This window comes from Melopsittacus undulatus, chromosome 8, assembly GCF_012275295.1.
Source record: "Melopsittacus undulatus isolate bMelUnd1 chromosome 8, bMelUnd1.mat.Z, whole genome shotgun sequence".
Lineage (NCBI taxonomy): Eukaryota > Metazoa > Chordata > Aves > Psittaciformes > Psittaculidae > Melopsittacus > Melopsittacus undulatus.
Window position 1 is genome coordinate 29902014 of NC_047534.1, and position 21821 is coordinate 29923834.

General features: G+C 36.6%; 1 protein-coding gene across 2 annotated transcripts in view; it reads left to right on the plus strand.

Moving 5' to 3' along the window:
- Positions 1 to 21821, plus strand: part of GULP1 (GULP PTB domain containing engulfment adaptor 1) — a 153651-nt gene that overhangs the window by 65250 nt on the left and 66580 nt on the right. Inside the window, exons 3-5 of one of the 2 annotated variants that reach the window (XM_034065673.1) lie at positions 3855 to 3921; positions 7060 to 7154; positions 19777 to 19838. In XM_034065673.1, the coding sequence (XP_033921564.1) occupies positions 7127 to 7154; positions 19777 to 19838 (90 nt within the window). In that variant the 5' untranslated portion in view covers positions 3855 to 3921; positions 7060 to 7126. The remainder of the gene's footprint in view (positions 1 to 3854; positions 3922 to 7059; positions 7155 to 19776; positions 19839 to 21821) is intronic. The other variant, XM_031045875.2, reaches the window with a different exon arrangement.

The window sequence follows — 21821 nt, forward strand, 5'->3', positions numbered from 1 at the left end:
GTAATACAGAGAGGATCTGTGTGGGGAGACACAGGCTCATTTCTTCTCATTCTTCTCTTTCTAGTTGTTCTCTGGTACCTACCCAGGGATTTTCTGGTGGTTCTGTCTAAAGAGACTTCAGGGTCTCTTCCTCTTAATCATCTTTTACTTAGTATTTTAGAATACCTGAGTCTTTCAATCTCTGCCTTTTCTGTCAGTTGCACTTTCTACAATGTGATCGTGGAAATGCAATGAATGCAATATCCCTTTGGAAAATCCAAAGATTTCAAGTAAATGCAATGAACAGTTTGAAAATAATCTGCCAGTAAGTAAATAAATAGCTTCTCTAGATTGTGCATGGAGCAGTCAGCTCTTCCAGAGAGAAAGGATGATGCCAACATAGAAATAACCATATTCTGGATTGGGACATATCTTTACTTTTAATTATATATAAGCATCCAAGCAAGGACTGGGTGTAAAATTTTGGAGAATTATTTATGCTGTGTGTCAAAAACTTGAGGCCAGTATCCCTCCTACTAGAACTGTTCAATTTTTAAGAGCTTGTCTGTGTTTGCCTGTTGTGGTGGGGCCCCTTGCTGAATCCCACCCCATTGCTGTCAAAAACAAAACACTAACAAAGCTGCCCAGGCTCTCCGTCATCCATCTGAAACCAGTGGGGTGGGCAAAAATCTTGTTCAGATTCCATATGGATGATCAGATGGCTGATGGGATGTCAAATACAGAACCTTTTGTCTGCAACTGAGCAAGATGCTTGCCATATGTCCTTTGGAAGCAGATGAAAGTAACGAAGTGCTTTGAGAGGAAACATGTATAAAGCCTTTCTATTGGCTCTGAGCATCTGACATCTGTAAGTTCTTGTACAGCAGAGTAAAAATTAGGCTGACACAACTGAAATTGTATTTCACTAGACGCTTGTGGATTTGAGGAAGAAGGAAGCTCTTCTTGTATCCCGGATGTGATTATTCTGTCACAGTGAACAAAATAAGAGTATCAATTTTTCTTGCAAAATATAATGTGTTTGGAAAGAAGGGAGTATTCCTGGTTTTAAGATTACTTGTTTGTACAGTATAAAATTCAGTTTGTTCCATGAGTAATGTAAACCACTAGTACAAACCAGCACAAGCATAATACAAAATAATTGCTTAAAAATAAATATGCTGAAAAATGCATTTAAAAAATAATAAATATTATTTATTATAAATTTTATAAAAATTATAAATAAAAATAATTTAAAAATAAATATTTTTAATGCTTTAAAAGCCAGATCTAGAGAACTAGTTTTGTGAAACAAATGAGTTTTGTATTTCTCTGTTTTGTTTTTTTTTCCTTCAGATTATGCCATTAGCAACTTGTCTGAGGATTTATTGGTGCTCGCAGCAGTTTTAAGCATATTTTCTTCAGAGTTGAACTTTTAATAGTGTAATTTATTCTTATTATATTTCTTGACGTTGATATTTCTTCTTGCTGTAAACCAAAAACTAGTGGCAACCTTGCCTAAGGCGTTGTTTTTGCTGATTAAAGTGATATCCCCTTATTATTTGTTACTCATCTGTGGGATTTTTTTACTATTGAAAGGAGGAGGTTATTTTTAGGAATTGGAAGAGTAAAAAGCCACTTATCAGAACTTTTTGGAAACTTGCATGAAATGTATGAGTTCCATATACATTTTTCTGTTTCCTGGTATCTGTTTATGTTGACATTTATAGCAAAACACTGCTGTCTGTTTGTCTTTAGGGTTTATGTGAATACCTCTCTAGCTTTGGTAGATCTACTGTATGAGAAATGATTTACCTGTGGTCTGAAAGACTTCTTGCTGTGTGGGGAAAAGCACTTGCTACAGTGGTACTGGGGTATATTGGTTGAGAGAGGAAAAAAAAAAGAAACAGTGCATATTTGACTTTCATGTACCTTTGAGCTATTTTCAGGAGTTTTGGGAGAACAGGGGCTGTGATGTCTGTCAGACCAGAGGAATGTATTTAGCCTTTGTATAAGGGTGTTCCTGCCCATCCCTTTCACAGAAGGAGAGTGAATGTATTGGAAGATGAGCTACCTTTTAGGGATGTGTTTTTTGCAGATCTGGTCTTTGTCAGACCACTTCTGTCTTCATTCTCACTTGGTTAGCCCCTCTGTGATGCCTCTGGTCCCTTCAGTCTCATGCCTCCCTCGCTGCAGGCTGTCAGTCCAGCAGAGTTGTTGTTTGAGCTCTGTCCCATTCAGAATACCATCATCTCAACAGCAAAGTATGCATGTGAGTACAAGTTTGGGTCTGCTCTGAATTTTGTTCATTGATGTGTCAACATATTTTTCTTTTGATTTTACTGTTTCATAGGAGAAAGGGTTGTGGGAAGTTAGTGTTTCAGTTACTTGTCATTTAAAAGGGAGTGCATCATGCCATGGCAGTGTTTATCTGTTTTTGTTTATCACTTTATATAGTCTTTTAGTATCATAATTTTCCTTCATTATGTCACATGTCAAATCACGACAATAGTGTCCTGATGTTTTGGTCTAACTCAGAAAAAGAAAATTCAAGTTTTTCATCCTGCCTTCAGCAGTAACTTTATAAGCGTAAGTTTCATTGCAAGTCAATGAATCACACATTCCTGTGTGCTGCAGCCCTTTTGAAAACAGGGTTTGAGACATTTTGTTCTTTGTTCTTTAAGAAATGTTATCCCATATGCTTGAAATACTGGGGTCTGAGACGGAAAAGAGTCTGAATCTTCAGGTCTTCTGAAGTTAAATTTGACTTTGTGTGGAAACTGTGTGTTGTGTGTGTTTGTGTGGGAAGGGACAGACTGGAATTTAGATTTTTATTAAAGACAATGTAAGGGTGCAAGTTGGGGTTTTCAGGGAGGTTTTGTTGGAAAAATTATTTGTTAAATGACAAAGAAGTACACCAAAAAAAGGTTCAGTCCAAGTAATTGTTATAGTCCATGCCATTCGAAGGGCTTGTCTACAAGGGGGAATCCTGCGGAATACTGTATTTTTGAAAGGAAATAAGAGACAAATGAGAGCAGTTACTCTGGTGGTTTGTTTTACCCCCTTCAGAAGTACCCCTTCTCTTGGCTTGTCTGAGACAGGTCTAAATTTAGAAAACTTATCAAACCACAACATTGTGAAGGAGCACACAGGCATGTAAAGATGTCTGTGGAAGCCTCAGTGGTGTTTTAGGATCCATGGAGCAGTGCAGCTGCTTGTCCTGGAAGCTGGAAGACTGCCACTCTTCGTCCTTTGTTCAGCTTCCTTTGCTGCATGAAGCATAGAAGACAGCAACTAACCTTATCATTGACGTTAAGTAATTACAGAGGAGATTATTTCACCTTCAAAACTTACCATCCCCTGCACCCAGCAGCCCAAATGCCTGCAGCCAGCACTGTCACCAAGCCCACTAATTTCATTGCACTCCCTGCCATTTTGCAGTTTTCTTCTCACTCTGAGAAGCACCTCACCGTGCAAAGAAAGGGGTTAATGACAGGGAAGACAAGGGAGAAAGGAGGGTGTTTGCTTTCCCCACTGCTACTGTTTAAAATTTGATATGCAGCTTAAATAACTTTCCATGCCACATGCCCATTTCACTGTTCAGTCTGAGAATGTTGTGTTTCCCCCACCCAGGATATTTGACTGTTATTTGTGGGGGTTTTTATTACTATTACTTTTCTAAGTCTTTTCTCTCTATCTTCTTTTTTTTTCTTTTTTTTTTTACTTTTTTACTTTCCATGTCAGTCTCTTTTCCCTCCACCCCCCATGAAATAATCTGATACAACCCCAAATTTCCCTGGTTTATACCTGTAAGAACTTCATGTTTTATCAATTAGCCATTTTGTGAAAATCACATGCAGGTTTGTATTTCCTTGTAGGGTTTGGTTTCTGGACAAAGCTGAAGAAAACGCCTAGAAGTAAGGTGAAGAAGCATTCCTTACATAGGTGTGTCTTCCTGAGTGATGAGTAATGAAGTGGTTTGGTCCACATTTCTATTCCCTAGTGTCTCTGATTGTTGGGACTGGTTTACCCTTTCAAAACAAATGGTGTCATAGGAAGACCTCCCCCTTTTTTCACAGGGCTGTACCATAATGGGATTTTCAGACTTGCCTTCTCTTTTACTTCATCACAAGCTTCTAACAGACTGTTCTGTAACTCAGTTTCTTCCAGCCGCTTTCGTGTGTTGAGCATTGGCAGAAACAAAATCACATTCTAACAGAAAACCTGTCCAGCATCCATGATCAGAGAACAGCTTTCTTGCTCCTTAGAGCTTTGTTTGTCTGTTTGAATATTTTGAGCAATGATATCACAGGTATTGAAGCATAACTTTGCTCTTCTCCTGATAAGAAACTTACTAGTGCTGCTTACAAGTCTGGCATGACCCTCTTCTCCTGAACCCAGCTGGGGAATTTGAAATTAGCCTTGTGGAATTTGGGTTGATTTTTTTTTTTTTTAATAGCAAACTTTTATGGTTATTTAACCCATTCAGATCCAGATGGGATCAGAATCCAGATGGGATTTCAGAAAAGAAATCTTTTTTCTGGACCTGGGAGATTGATGAAGTTATTCATATTAGAATTGAAGGGAATTTTAAAAGCAGTTGCATGTAGCTATGTGTTTCTTTCCTTGTTTGGTAACATTTTCTGTGATAAGTGGAAGTAAACTGATTAAGTATTTTAATACTAGTTGTTGCCTAATCCACTTCCGTATTTTGTTCTATTGATGTTTCATTGGAACTGAAATTACAAGCACACATTTGGCAAATACTGTCAATTTTTAGGTATGTACTCAATAAATTTTGGCCTTTATTAGGCCAAAGGTAGATTAATGGTAGTATGTCCTTGTCCCTGCCAAACCCCCACATGTTTAGTTATGCTTTTAAACAAAATACTTCAGTGGTGATCTTTAGAAATGTGACTTAGTCAACAGCTTCATGATGTGCATGCAGTCTTTAGGAGATTCTCTACTCAGTAAGCTATCTCAAACTACTCATATACTCTCAAATGCTACTTAGTAGTTTCTTGGATGAGGACAGCAGTACACACACACAGAAAAAGGGGTTTTGAAAAAGGATGTGTTATAATGCCGTTGTGGAGAACTGAAGGGATTGCTCAAGTGCAGTGTAAGACAACTGCCATAGGTACCTAAGAGCTCTTTTTCCTCAAAACTGCTTTCTGCACTGACTGTCATAGTTCATGAAGAAGGTGAACATCCTGAACAAAGTTCTTCCATTGCTTATATATCTGTAGTGTATGTAATAGGCTGCCTGTATTGCTTGTGAAGGTAAACCTCTAAGCTAAACACACCAGTTGCTTGAAAATTCAAAATTCTTATGTTCTTTGCTGTTTGTTACTTCCTTTAAACTGAATTATTAGAATTTCAATTGTTGAAAGTCCTACTCTGTGCTTTCCTTGTGAGAACTACTCACTTGTGTGCTAGCAGCTTTTGATGAAACGCCCTCACGGGTGAGCTATTACTGGAATTACTCCAGTAGTTCTATTGCCCATTCCAGGGAGGCTGCTGAAATAATTCCTAAGATTTCCTAACCCTTAACAGTGTGTTTGGGTTTCACTGATGTCTGTCCATATCTTTCTGTGTAGCACTGATGATACAGTGTAGGCAGACAGCAGGAATGGTTATGGGTGTATGCAAGGCTTCTTCAGTTTTCCTGTTAAGATCCACTGTGTAGTGTACCTAATGCATTTTCTTGACTTTGTATCAAAATAACAAGATGGAAACTATATCCTACTAACTTTACTTACATCATTGCATCCTCCTTTCTGAGCTACTTAGCAAAATGTGTAAAAACCAAATGATCTGGTAAATGTATTGTAAAGAGCAAATGTTGGTTGGTTGTACATCTAGGGTACTACAGTTCAGGTAAACAGGGATTATTCCTTCATTCTCACAGGATTATATTGAGAAGTAGTCCACATCAGTGATTATTTGAAAATAAAATGAAGTTGTTTTTTAGCTGCAGTTGCCCTTGTGTTCCATTCTGTAAAATATCAAGTGTTCACATGGAAATTGGTTTATATTTTGTTTAATTGGTATTGAACTCTAAGGGGGGCAAGCATGACAGAAGGTGTTCATCAGCTATATAAAGTATTTTAAACAAGTTAGTCATCTTGATACTAACATTTGAAATACTGGCTTAAGTTTGTGTTTATTCAAAGCAGATAGTGTAACTGATTTCAAAGATAATCTGATACCAAGTGCTTTTATTTTCTGCTTTGCTTTGTTGGGTTTTTTTGTTTGTTTTTTTTTTTTTTGAGTGGACTGCTTTGAGAGCAGAGAAGGGGCACTGGTACAGCTTTTGCCTCGAAGATCTGAACAGAATGGAAAGGAGTGGTGGGGGTATTCTCACATGTGACTGACAAAGGAAAATATACTAACAAATGGGATGGGTTTGAACAACACTGGATGTGTTCTATCTAATTTGTTTTGCTGAGAAATGTTGGTAAGGAATAAAATCTTGTGGATCAGAAGTTAAGATAAAAATGTGAGTTTATTGGTGGTTTTAAATGAAGAAAATACAGCAATTACTGTGTGATCTGTTGTAGTTGGAGCAAGGAGGTAGTTGCATCGAGAGGCATTTTTATTGAATCTCTGAGTGAAGAGAAGTCTTTATATAATGATTTTTTTTTCAATGTCAAGCCCACATGAAGATGACAGAATAGCTTGAAATAATCTGACAGGCTAAATGACACAAAATAGGGTAGTGCAAATGTGAACCGAATGTTTTTATGAAGTCTTGTAGTCAGCATTCATTTCAAAGCTTTCTTCCCAGCCTATTTGTGGGTAGTATTTCTCTTTGCATATAATACCATATGCTCTGTGTCTCTGAAATCTTGGTGAAAAGAGCTTCACAGATTTCTTTCTGTATGAAGTACCACTGGACATTTGACCATAAATCTTCTCAGTTCTGCAGTTTCTTTGTCAGCAAAGCACGTCTCACTTTTATTTCCCTGAGTTATTTCAGAATTCTGAAGCTTATTTGCATTGTCTCTAATATGAAGATAATGAGCTTACTTCATATACAGTAATGAACTTTTCTGTTTTCTTCTATGTATTGTTCTGCAGGTTAAGGAGTGTGTGTGTGAAAAATCGACAAAGCCAAGAACGTCTTTGACTGGATAGATTTTTCAACATGAATCGTGCTTTTAGCAGGAAGAAAGGTAAGTAATTTAACTTATATTCCATGGGAGATGTAAATATCTGTATAAATTCTTTAGAATATAAAGAATCGAATAAGGAAGTACTTATGAATAATCACGCCTAATTAACAAGGTAAAAACAGGCAGCCTTCTCTGAGATGTACAGGGCAAAGTATTCTTGATTGATACTTCATGGATTGTAAGGCTTAGGTTGGATTTCATAAGATTTTTTTGATTGAGGCATCTGCTTGTGTATGTGTGTATATATATATATATATCTGGAATACACACACTTTTTTATTTTTTAACCCTGCACACTCCAGAGCATGTGCTGTAGGATTTTAGAAGTTTTGAAGAGTTAGTGACTTCTGTATTTATTATATATATATATATATATATATATATATAAATGGGTTCTTATTCTTGGGAAGCTATTTTAGAAAACTGTGTTTAATATACTTGAAGTATCTCATGCAGTAGAATAATTCTTAGCTTTAAGAAGCTGTTCTGAATTTGTAACAGTCTTCAAAATGTATGCTTTCCAAAAGGATATCAAACCACTAAATATTTAATTATGTATGTTGCTCTTTTGGCTTGCTTTATTCTCTTTTCATGGTCTGTTTATGATTAAATATAAGCCAGTTTTTTTTAGATGGAGCATTTAACCCAACCATAAGAAGGTGTTACAAAAAAAGCTGTCAGGCGCGATGAAATGCAATTATTGCGGATCTTAAAAATGATCCAGAACTTGAGCAACCAGGAGAGTTAAATACTGTCATCCATTAATTTTACTCATGGTATTTACTCATGAAATTTACTTATGTTATTTCCATTCTCGTATCCTAGGAAAAATGCAAATTCCACTTAAGCACTTGTCAAGGATAAGTGAAAATTACGTATTTTTCATGCCAACTGAAGTTGGGAAAAACTTGGCAGTATCAGTGTTCATCTCTAATAACTGTATTTAAGAACAGGTTCAAACACATTCATTTGATGAACTTAATTTATTATATTTTCTGGTTTTACTCCCAGAACTCAGGGTTACCACAGTTTTTGTGCCTGTGTTTGGTGGGTGGTTTATGGGTTTCTTCTGTGCACAAGAGCGTGGATATTTTGAGGAGTTAACTGAGTGCTGTGACTTCACTAGCAGCTCTCTCTAAATCCAAATTAGTCTCCTGGTGACTGTGCTGGTGGGGTTGTGGTAATTACAAGTTTGCATTGATCTGTTGCCTTGGAGCTACATAAACATCAGTCTTAAAGATACAGGATTGTGAGAGGAATTTAAACAAATACTACTACTTTCAAAAAAGCCAAAGGTTATGTGAATTATGCAGATTTCTTGAGTAAGTGTACCCTGATTTCCATGGTCAGTCAGTCTATACTAGACTTGATACAGTGCATACAGAGAAAACAGTAGTGCCATATCTTCTTGGACCGGGTTAGCTAGTGGATTGGAATGACTTGGACTTGAAGAGCTCTATTCTTGCACCATCACCTGATTCAAGCAACAAAACTTTCCTTCTAAGGTTCAGGAAATTATTTCATCATTGGCAGACATTGGTAGATAAAGCAAGAAGAGAAGCACTCAACTCAAGCTTTTCGATTTTTTTATTATTTTTCTTTAACTGTTGGAGGCTGGCTAGCAACCTGTGCTTTCACGACCAAGTTGCAAAGGAAATGTGAGTTGCTAGGAGAGAAAGAAAGTGAGATCTTTCTTAAATTAACCCTGATTCTTTAAAGAAAAAGTTTTTCATAGATATGATGTGACATGATTGTTCATGTGCATTGAGAATCTGTGTTATGGGAACAGCAGATTTGTCTTAAATCAGAGTAGGGCACAGACCCCATTTTTTGATATTATCAATAATTCATTTTGCAGCAGAAATTTGTGCCACAGGTGTCACATCTAGAGCAAGTACTCAATGTAAATTCATTTCTGGGGGCCATGATTTGGGCATGAAACAGCCACTTCAACTGAGAAGGTGTACTGAGTGCTCTGACCTTAAAAACAGCTGGTAGTCATTGCCTGTCTGACTGCCTGAGATTAAGTTCAAACCAGGACTTCTAACCTGGATAGTTAATGTTTGTATTATAGATGTCGTTACTTTTATTTGTTTGATAGTAATTTTAGTTAATACATTTCAATTTCAAATTGAATTTATTCAAGCTGTTCATCTTTCATCCTAATAATGACTATGAAAAATACAAGAAAATGAAGTTTAAGCAAAATCATTTTGTTTCTAGGAAACACATAAGTAATAATAAATGAAATCTTTTAGCAGGTAAGAGTTGTAGTATCTGTTCTCCTCAGTTAGCCATAAAATAATAAAACAAGGAAAGAAACTTTATGAATCTATTTAGCATCTGCTAAAGTTGCATGTTTAGATACGAAAAAGCTTAGTATCTGTTTGAAGTAAAATAGCCTTTGTCTTGACTTCAGTACAGGTTGGTTGGACTACCAGTTACATGTGTTAAGAAAAAAAAATGTCACAGAAATATGACTATACAAACCCATTTGTTTCATTTATCAATGAATGCAGTATACTCTATTGATACAGCTTTTACAGATTTTTTTTTAAGGATCTGCCGCAAAGCCAGATTGAAGAACAACAGTGTTGTTATGTATATTCTTGCTGATTAGTTATTATGTCAAAGCTTGTGAAAACATTAATGTATCTATCGCTGTATAAGAAGCTCGCTTTTTTATGTGACCCATGTTGGGTCATGTTTTCTCAGGGGTCCTCTTAATTTTACCTTTAAAGTCAGGTGTGGTAGCATGTTCTTTGAAATGTTGTAGTCCAAAAATCTTAGTGCAGATCACAGTCTGTTCATCTTGAAATATGTTTGCATCTTGATAAATTCAGTCTCTCTTTTAAGCAATTTAGGGTTATTAATGTAATTATCCTGTAAAAGATCTTTGTTAATGCTATATTTTAATGTAAATTTTTCTCATTATTAGTGTATTGACATCTAAACTGATTTAGGTATTTGTCCTTAATTTGTATGCGACTGTGTGTATGGGTAATGTGTATACACAAAACAGAAAGCATTAATCATGGGATTTTTTTGTTTGGTTTGGTTATTTTATTTTAGGGAAGGGAGGTGCCTCTCTCAGATGAGTTTGGCATATTTTACTGATTCTGTGGCTTCGCATTCAAAACCATTAGTATAAGAACTGGTGCATAGAAGTAAACAAAAATTAGTGTTTATTGCTAGTATTTATTGGTTTTTCCTCATCAGAAATGGGTAAACCTACTGTTCCTCTTAGGAAGAGACATTTCTAAATATGGAATGACTGTAATGCAAACCTGCTGGAGTTAAAAGAGTGAAGCTACTGAAGTGTCTCAAAATAGAAATAAAAATGTATGTACGTAGGTCTACTTTGGGCTAAATTTAGTACTGAATTACAGTGTGTGAAATCCAGTCAACTTCAGTGGGGTTGTGGAGGGTGTAAATCACAGTTGAATTTAGTTCATTCTTTATTACACACTAATTGTCCTCCTTCACCCCGAAATAAATGTCAGCCTTAGTTTATGTATGGCATTAAGTTCAATGCCGAAGATGCAGTTGTATCCAGTAATCTAAAGGTTTTTGAATGTTTTTATTCTGTATGATTTCAGTTTGTAAGGTTGGTAACTGATGCCACATAATCAACTCATGAGATGTAGATAGTGTTCATGATGCTAAATGGAATATATGGAAATAATAGCCTGTCATAAATCATTAAATTTCAGCAATAACATTTCTGTGCAATGGGTTTTCATGAGTCTCATTTATGGAAGATGCATTTAATGGGCAGGGCCTGACAAAAATTGCAGTCAAAGATTATAGGATGCTCTTTTATGTGTATGGACTGGATATATATAATACAGTTTTCATTGTCAAGTTAAGCTGCATTCCAGAGATTGCAAATGTTTTAGTTTGTATTTCTTTTTTTGAATTAGACAGCAGAAGGGTGAAGGGGGTAAATTTAGTCTTAAAGCAAATACTTTCATTCTGTCAGAGAGAATATTTCACATTAGTGATTTAAACAGGCTGTTGTGTGCTGGACTTCCACATTAACAGTAATGATAAAAAAACATGACAGAAGAGTAGGTACTCGTACACCTTAAAGGCATATAAGTAGTCACAATCTTCGTCATTGCATTCTTTAGATATTCTTGTCATGACACACTAACTTTTCATGAAAGAGATCATCACCTTTCAGAAAAAAATAGCTCTAAATATCTTCATCCTCCCCCATCCCCAAAATGCTGTTGCTTGATTGTTTGTAGGATTTCTTTAAATATGACTTTTTTTCGAGAGTAAATGTTGGGAGGAAAGAAGGGTACTTTTTTGCATACTAAATATTGTATTCAGTTGGTCTCACTTGACACAAAAAAATTAATTAGATTAATATTTTTATAATGCAAAGAGGCTTTATGTGTTCCAAATTCAGCTCCTTGGGCTTCAGAAGAGGATTTCCTGTGAAAAGCCAATATTCAGTGACCAAGTGCCTCTTTTGGGATGTGCATTTGTCTCTTTGCATGTACTTGTATGCAGCTGTGTATGTATTTATATTCAGAAAGCAGAAGGAGCAGATCTTATTGTTTAGGAAAGAGATGATTGCAGCATGTATTTAGAGGATGCATAGTTACAAATGAAGAGTATGTTTTGGAAACTTTGTAAGATTCATATTGAGTCTTCACAGATAATTTAGCCTAATACCAAATAATAAAGCTTAATTTTTCTTTCCTTTCTGTTAACATAGGAGAGTAATATCCTGTTGGCTGGTTTATCTGCATTATTTTTTGAAGGATATTGCAGAAATAATCTTATCTGTCACCTGCTTTAAAGAATATTCTAGGCAAGTTAACAATCATATTTACCACAACAACCATTTGTTGGTTCTGTAAAACCTAAGGAGCATCTTTTGAGAACATGCATGTACTGCTTAACCATAAAGCACTGAAAACTGACTGTAGAATGGGAACAGCATTGAAGGAGCCTTAAGCTTTTTAGTTTCTACCCTATTAAAATTTATACAGCCTAATTTACAGAATGTTAAATGATTTGCATGGCAGCTTGGCAAACATGTCTTTTGAGCTAATAATTTTTTAAAGTAAGTTATTATGAGTGTATGATGTAGAGTTCTTGTCCGAGTGTACCATTGCAAGTAACTTCACAAACTACGACCTAAGTGCTTGAATTACATAGGTACTCTGTGAGTTAACTGGATGAACATCTAACTAATGACAAGATGTGTTACTCTGTGTGAAATAAATTTGGATGTGTACCAACCATACCTTGACTGGAATCACAATGACTGCTTTGTTTTAAAGCAGTTTGTCTTATAAAGCTGCTGGAAAATTCCAAAGAACATCCAAGATATATGCCTTGGGAAATAAAATTTTGAGAAAACAAATCTTTTAGGTACTTAAAAGGATGTACCATAGCAAGAGGAAGCTACAGATAAACATATTGTAGTTGTTCTGAGTTGTTGCTGCTACTAATTTCTTCCCAGTTTATTGGCATTTAAAAAAAAATCCAATTAAATTTTTCTATTACTTTATTTTAATCTTCCTGAATTAGAAAAATAAAATTCTATTTTAACTGTACCAAGATTCCAGTTTCCATTAATTTTCTCTTGTTTTGCCGTACTGAAATGACACATGTAATGTTCTTACTTTAACAGTTTGAAATTCTTCTAAAAATTGCCTTTTAAACATTTTTTACAAGCCTAATTGATACTTTTCCAAACTTAGTTATAGTTATATGGGAACAGCTGACTGAACTCTGACTCCAGATGTGAAAGGTGGGTTTGGAGGTTTTATCTGTACACACTTCTCAGTTGAAAGCATTTGTAAATGTGGTCAGTTAAATAAATTATGCTATACCAGTAATCTCTTTTGCAACTTCAACTAGAACCTTTTATCAAAGACACAGTGTAGTTGTTCATGTGGCAAGAAGAGTTACAGTTTAAATAGCTTAGATTTTTTTTTTGTCCTCTTTTCCCCTGTGATTTAGGAAGCCAAGTTCTTAACATCAAGAAGTACAAAAGCAAAGGTTCTCTAATTACTGGTTAGTTGCACAAATATATTATTTTGATCCTATATTGCTTTCTTGTCAAAACTTATGTACTAGCATCCATATTTTAAAAATATATAGTATAAATGCATAGGTGATGCAGTGAGTGTTGCTATTAGAGGAATTTCAAAAACTTGATGACCGTGCTAACCCAGTATTCTGTGATGTCATTTTGCTATTTTAGTAATCAGCTGTTTAAAACCATTCATAAGGTCCTAAATATTATGAGAGAAGGACACAGAAAGATGAAGCGTTCTGTAAAGCTCAGTCTGTTCTAGAGAGATACAGCTTTGTTTTCTTGGCAAAGAATGAATATGCCTGCAAAGAATAAATATGCCTCCAAAGAACATTTTATGCTTAGGGGTAAAAAACCCAACAAAAATAACCCCAAAGTAATTATTTTTTCATTATGTATACTGATGTGAATTTGCCTCTAGATGCTTAGGGTAGAATCTGATTCACAATTTCACTTGCTTAATCATAGTAACCTAACAATAATAAACTGCTGCTATTTAGACACACAAATTGTACTCAGTCATTCCTCTAGAAGGTGATTGGAACAAATATTACAGCTGTATTATGGAAGGATATGGGTAGATTTATGTTTGTTAATAATGTTTAGGTATTATTTTCAGCTGAAAACTTTGGTAACAAACATTAAGTCTCATGGCTTGGTGTATCAATCCATTTATTGCCTGCAGCAGTCAAGAAGACATTCTCCCTTGTTGTCTGACTTAGTGTAAGTGAGGTTTGGGAGTACCTGCCTGTTTCTGTTGTAGTGCAGGATAAAGGAAATTATTTGACAGATTCTCCATTGTGATGGTTTTCTTGATTTATGCAAACAGATAATCTAGAAAAAATGAAAGATGTAGATACATACATACACACACTGAAGCAAATAAGCATCAATACCTACCTGTAGCACTGATCTCATGGTGTACTCTCCCCTTCATGCGGCTGTTACTAGGCTGATTGTCACATAAGATCTTTCCATAGCAGGAAGAAAAGGCATCCATTGATGTCAGAGGTACTTTGATTCAGTAAAGAATAAAGGTGTTAGTTTTTACCTTCAAGAAATGACTTTTCAGTTTCATTGTTTCATTTTATTTCAGTTTCAGAAGTTTCATTGTGACACTAAAATAAATAAAAATAGTGTGAGTGGGACTTAGGGAGGTAGTTAACTAAACTTGCATTGTTGAGAGTTGTTTTGCCATTTATAAAAAATAGTACATCAGTACCTCTTTACTAAATCTGTTCTATAGCTGTGGGCAGTAATGTGTGGGGAAATTAATCTCAAAGAGAGAACAATTTCTTGGCACTGTTATTGCTTTCCCTTTTGTGAGATAAGTGGTCAGCTGTGCTTTTATCTAACCTAGTGTCATCCTTCATTAAGTGCATCACAATTTTTCTGGGTACTTAAAGTTCCTGAGTCTGTTGACTTCAGAGTGTGATTTTTCAGCACGTTCCTCTTCCGTGGCTCTCCCAGCACAGCCGAGGCCTCTGAAATAACTCACACCAGTGCTCCCAGAGTGTGTGATGACCAAGCAGTTGAAGTGACATGCAGATTGTAAAAGAATCTTTTAGAATGGAAGGGGTGATTCAAGGGACTGTAGAGGGGAGTGAAGTCTCAATACTGAGCACAGTTAATCCTCTGACCATGAAAGTGCCCATCCCCTTGCCTCCTCCTCCCTTGCAATTCTGTCTGTCAAAACCTGGGTCTTCAAAATGCTTATTTTATGCAGTTTTTTCACTGCTCTTAGCAGGCTATTGTGTGCGGGCAGGGAGCTACACCTGAGAAGCTCTCACACAAGCCAGATTCTCTTAAAAACTGGCTGAGATGCTGTGCTGCTGCTATAGAGGCTCTCAAAAAGCCCACTGTGCTGCACAGTTAGTATGCCATGCATGTGAAGAGGTGTTGAGGAGAGGTTACAGGATTACTGTCTTTAAGCAGGGCTGTGGCTTAACCTGTGCTCTTGAATCCTGAGCAGTGATCCTTTTACCCATCTTTTCTCCACGCATTGCCAGTATGTTTGGCAAAACCAACACATACTTAGGCTATTACCTCTTAGAATCTCTCATATCTTATTCAAGCTAAACTCTACTTGGGTTTTAATGGATTATGGATGGCTCAAACTCCTGAATCTACAAAAATAACCAGGAACTTAAACTTTAATGTAAATATGAAGGCAACCTAGATTAAGACTTTCAGACAAGATCTAAAATAGCTGTAGTTTTCACCTGACGTGATAGCATGAGTCTCTTTTCGCTTTCTATTACTGTTATGTTAGATGCATGCAGTTGTCAGTTTTGGCTTTTAGTCCTTCAGGACTTAGTGTTTTATTTATTTATGATGTGTCTAGAACTCTTGCTGCTCTGTAGCTAATAAAATAATAATATCAACTGTGATTTTCATTGTAGGGTTTCATATTTTGTTTATTGCTTCAGAATGAATAATTAAGTACTAAGCTGTGAAAACCCGTTTAAAATGAATTTAAAAAGTGAGGGGTGGTGCAAACCACAAGCCACATCTACATCGGGTGCTTATGTGGATAGTTTTTTAAATACTTTTAAACACTTTTAACTGAATTCCTGTTTTTCATATTTTTCTAGTTTATTGGATGCAAAATGTCTGGAATTTGGTATTGTTCAACTGCTGTGAAATCAAACTAACTCTAAGCAGTATTCCAAACAACTACTGAAAGTGACGCAAATCCAATATCAGAACTTAGAATTCAGAAGGAAACACAAGTAACAAACTTCCCCATCGTAACTTGAGTGGTTTTTTTGCATATCTGTGCTATCAAATGTAAATTTGTCTACTGTAGATTTTGTTCAGCATTAAGAGTTCTTTCAGAAGTGCCACCATTCTGTGATTATTACCTGCCTCCGGGAGACGGGCTTCCATTGTCAATGGAAAACTTCAGTACTTATGTCACAGTTTGTGCAGATCTACATCTGGCTGTTGGAAATGTAGCATGCCAACTCACTGTTTTAATCAATGGCACAAGACTTGCAGAATCCAGGTATCTTTTTGGTACTCTACTAAGTTACTGATTTCCTTTTGAGCTGAGAGAACCCATCCATATTTCTAAATCTTCCCCCTAAATAGGGTACCAACACTTAAACACTTTCCTAGCAGCATAAAGTGTTTGCTGCAATCCCTGTAACATTGCAGATTGAGGTTGGTAGGCAAGTGGATGATTTCACAAAAACATTTGAAGTGAAGCTTTGTACCTAATGATAATATTTGAAAGATTTCCAGCTACTCAGTAATTATGTTGGGAAGATTACCAGCTGCTTGGTTAAGACCAGCATTTCAAACTTGGCTCCAAAATAAAATCACCCTTTTTTGAGCTTGCCCTGTTTGGGAATGGGAAGAGGGAAGGAGGAAACACTTGCAAAGAGCAGTTAGTTTTATGGTACCTGTGTAATCAGTTGTCTGCTGCCTGTAAAATTGTTTTAGAAGCTACAGCCCTGTCAGTTGTTTGTGCTAGTACTACACATGAAATGAATGGAGAAGTGATTTTGGTGTTGATTTTTTTTTAAGAGGTTCACTGTTTTATTTTTACTAGATTTTCCTTTATGAATTTATAAATATGACAGTATATTTGCTGAAGCTGGTGAACAGTTAGTGTGTAGGAAATGGGTAAAAAAAACATTGACATTAGTGATGTGAATGCAAAGTTCAGAGTTGCAGTTTGCACTGTGCAGGTCTTTGCTGCAGTAAGCATGATGGGGCAGACAGTAATCCTGCCATATGTGCCAGCTTCCTCTGTGCCTCTTGCCATTAAGCCCAGTCACCAGTCTGCTTGTCTGGCCTTCAGCAGTGCACTGACCTAAAAAACAATGCTTAGGATTATCTTATAGGTTGTCAGGCTTTATTCTAACTCTGACATTCCTAATTCATATTGATTGTTATTTTTTGTTTGTAGATAACATAAAATATTCTGGGAAATGAGTGCATATCTTGGTTCTGGTATTCAGTCATGAGAAACAATTGAAAAGAATGGCCACTTCAGTGCATAATTGTACTCCTGGGTGCTACTGAATGGACAAATCATGCTTGCTTAATTAAGAAGTGATAATATCACTTTTCAGTAATGGAGCTGAACATTGGTGTAATCTAGAATGTAATCTGTTTAAACAAAAAGAAAAAAAATCCTCCAGCTTTGAAGTTTTGAACCTGGTACTGCGGTGACTGTGGCAAATATCTTTTTTAGCAGTGTTTTTTGCTTCTTTATATTCGAAAATGTTTAGTTATTGGTATATTGTCAATAAATGTCACACTTCTTGCTCTTGAGCAGTTTCAAGTGAACAGGATTTTATTGTTTTTATGTGTAACAAAAAAGTTAGTAATTGCTGTAACTGCAACTCCCATTAAAGGCAAGGGGAATTGTCTGTGAATATCCAAGGGTAGAGTTTTGCTTTAAGCTATTATTCTTTCTTATTTGAATAAAGTTACAGATTTGTAACTTTAATTCAGGCTAATTAAAACAGGAGTAGTAGAAAATACTCGTAGTAGACTAAATATTGAATGTGTGGAGTGTAAAATGCTACTAAGTGTTACAGAATCTTTCAAGAGGTTGGATAATACAATTTAGTATTTCAGAAAAACTTTTTTTCTTAAATTCTTTCAAATGAGAAAGCTTTCTAAACAAGGTTTGTAAGCTTCTAGTAGAAATTAGTGTTTTCTAACATTTGGAATTGCACCTTAAATTATGTAGAACGTAAATGACCATTAAACACAAGGTGGGAAGATGTATTTAAAAAGAATCATGGGACGATGTCACTGTATGAAACGTGCAATCGAAAAAGTAATACAAAGCGCAGTCTTGTGATATGACAATCATTAAAGGAAAATATGCACATTCATTTAGGATATATAAGCAAATACTAAAGAAGACCTAAATTTCTGAATCAGTTAACCACAGTGTGACTTGTTTCTATTCTCCTGTTGAAGGATTAGGGCTTTTTCTTACCAGTTACTGCTCTAATATTTTTCCCAAAATAATTTCCTTTGTCCCGCTAATGTCTTGATAATCCATCAAAAAGTACATAATTCATCAAAATCCAATCATTAGAAGCACGATAAGCAGTCAGTGCTTTAAACAACATCAGGATGCAGCAATGCTGATCTGAGGCAGAAACAGCAAACAACCTTATAGAATCATAGAATAGTTAGGATTGGAAAGGACCTCAAGATCATCTAGTTCCAAGCCCCCTGCCATGGGCAGGGACACCTAACACTAAACCATATCACCCAAGGCTTCATCCAACCTGGCCTTGAACACCACCAGCGATGGAGCATTCACAACCTCCCTGAGCAACCCATTCCAGTACCTCACCACCCTAACAGTAAAGAATTTCTTCCTTATATCCAGTCCAAACCTCTGCTGTTTAAGTTTCAACCCGTTACCCTTTGTCCTATCACTACAGTCCCTAATGAATAGTCCCTCCCCAGCATCCCTGTAGGCCCCCTTCAGATACTGGAAGGCTGCTATGAGGTCTCCATGCAGCCTTCTCTTCTCCAGGCTGAACAGCTCCAACTTTCTCAGCCTGTCTTCATATGGGAGGTGCTCCAGTCCCCTGATCAACTTCGTGGCCTCCTCTGGACTTGTTCCAACAGTTCCATGTCCTTTTTATGTTGAGTACACCAGAACTGCACACAATACTCCAGGTGAGGTCTGCCGAGAGCAGAGTAGAGGGGCAGGATCACCTCCTTTGACCTGCTGGTCACACTCCTTGATGCAGCCCAGGATACGGTTGGCTTTCTGGGCTGTGAGTGCACACTGCTGGCTCATGTTCATTTTCTCATTGACTAACACCCCCAAGTCCTTTTCCGCAGGACTACCATGAATTTCCTTTTTGCCCAACCTGTATCTGTGCCTGGGATTGCTCCCACCCAGGTGTAGGACCTTGCACTTGGCATGGTTAAACTTCATGAGGCTGGTATCAGCCCACCTCACAAGTGTGTCAGGGTCCCTCTGGATGGCATTCCTTCCCTCCAGCGTATCAACAGAACCACACAGCTTGGTGTCATCAGCAAACTTGCTGAGGGCACACTCAATTCCATTGTCCATGTCAGCGACAAGGATATTAAACAAGACTGGTCCCAACACCGATCCCTGAGGGACACCACTTGTTACTGGTCTCCAGCCAGACACTGGACTATTGACCACAGCTCTTTGAGTGCGACCATCCAGCCAGTTCTTTATCCACCGAGTGGTCCATCTATCAAATTGATGTATCTCCAATTTAGAGACAAGGATGTCATGTGGGACAGTGTTGAACACTTTGCACAAGTCTTAGACCAATAAATATATCTGGGGGGAGAGGAGTTGGAATTCTTATGGTAAATCTTGTTGGTTAATATGTCCTTAAGAGAAGTAAGCAGGTTCTTTCATGTAATGTTTTGGAAGTTGTGAGATATGCTGCATTTCCCTCAAGCCCCAGTAACTACTTCAGTCAGGTACTTCTCTGGATAAAAGGAGAGTTCTTGATGTTTTCTATATAGATGCTATAATAATTAATAAGTGAATAACCTATTCAGTGCCTCTTTTATTTTGCTTTTCTGTAGACAAAACATGGATGCACACTCCTGAAGCCTTATCAAAGCATTATATTCCCTATAATGCAAAGGTAAGAAAATATGAAGTCATTTTGTACTCCTACATTGAACACAGCGTGTTCTGTCTTGCTTTTAATTTCAGAACTGCAGAGACATGTATTAGCTAAATGAAATAAGAAAATCTTAGTAGATGTCTGTTTTGCAGGTTAAAAAATCCTGTTTCCTAAATAGTGACCAGGTGATTCTTTTTCTGAGTTATTTGATCTTTTTCTAGAAAGCAGACCCGTGTTCCTTTTCTACTTGATGCTCTGTTTTCTTTTAATGGATTGCTAAATGGATGGAAATTTTGAGTGCAAAGGAATTTAACATCAGGTTGCATGCTTACAGTAGTAGAAAAATTAAAATTAATAGCGCAAGCTTCTTTTGAACAGCAGCAAAGGCAATGAGTAAAGATCCTATCTGCTGGAGGTATTGAAATGTTAAATACTCTCGAAATGTGGTAGAATAATAATGGAATTTTTGCACAGTAAAAACAGAAGACTTATTTATGATTTCTTATTCCAGTTAAAATGTAATTCCACATTATTTCGATAAATGTAATTACATCTCTTCACAGGAAATGCATCTTCCAAAAGAACAAGTTAGAAAATGGTTTGCTAACAGGAGGAAATATACAGGAATCAGAATAACTCAGTATAAACTGAGTAATTGGGTATTATTTGCCTAAACTAGGAGGATAATTCAATAAGATTCCACTATGCTCTGTTGTGGATAAAGTTCTCATCTGATTTGAATTTCTTAAAATAAAAATAAAAATAGTTTCAAAAGCTGGGATTCAGTTTCCTATACTGGTATTCCCTGCTGTTGTGTTTGCAACATTCTGTTCTAAGAGGAAGCTGAAGCTACGAATTATTCATTCACTGAAAAATGTCCTTTGGTTTGTGGTCTTCTAGAGAAAAAAGAAACCTCCCTCACCTTTCATGACTCATTGTCTTTGTATCTTGTGAATGTGTCAGTACAGTTATTCAGAAAAAAAAAATAGAATAAAAAGAACAGTGATAGGCTGGTGATAACTGTAGAAATAGCATCATCAGCTACTTCTGGAATAAAAAAAAGGGTGGGGAATTTTTATCTGTCCTGGTTTTAGCTGGAATAGGGTTAATTTTCTTCCCTGTAGCTGGTACAGTGGAGTGGTTTGGATTTAGTATGAGAATAACACTGATAATGCTGATGTTTTAGTTGTAGCTTAGCAGCACTTACTGTAAATCAAGGACTTTTCAGTCTCTCATGCTTTGCCAGTGGGGAGGGGTACAAGAAGCCAGGAGGAAGCAGGAACAGGGCAACCTGACCCAAACTAGTCAAAGGGTATTCCATACCACAGGATGCCATGCTCTGTACGAAAACCAGGGAGAGCTGCTGATCACTGCTTGGAGCTGGGCTGGGTATCAGTCAATACGTGGTGAGCAATTGTATTGTGTATTGGGTTTCTTGAGTTTTATTCCTCTCTCTCTTTACCCTATTATTGTTGTTATTATATTTACTTTATTTCAATTATTAAACTGTTCTTACCTCACAAGTCTTACCTTTTTTTCTGATAATCTTCTCCATCCCATCAGGGGGTTGGGGAGATTGAATGAATATCTGCATGGTTAGTTGCCAGCTGTGCTTAAACCATGACACTATCCAAAGAAAGTCTGTTCTCAGCCTAACAGAAATACTCTTGGTCCAAACAAGTCTTTACTTTTATTTAGACTAATGTATGCCCAATTGTCATTCCAGTTCTGCTCTTGTTCAGTGTGGTTTCTGACCTTGCAGGGTCTCTTCAGCTTCCTGTCTGCATACTAGCAGGAAGCTGCAGTGATGTCCTTGCTTATTGCAGGAGGTTGAGCTAGGTCCTTTGAAGGTCCCTTCCAACCCAAACTATTTTGTGATTCTATGGTAACGTACTACAGCATATATTAAAAAAAAAAAAAACCACACAAAAAAACCCACAACAAAAACCCAATCAATTTAAAAAGTTTGAATCAACAGAAAATTATTATTTAGAACTATCT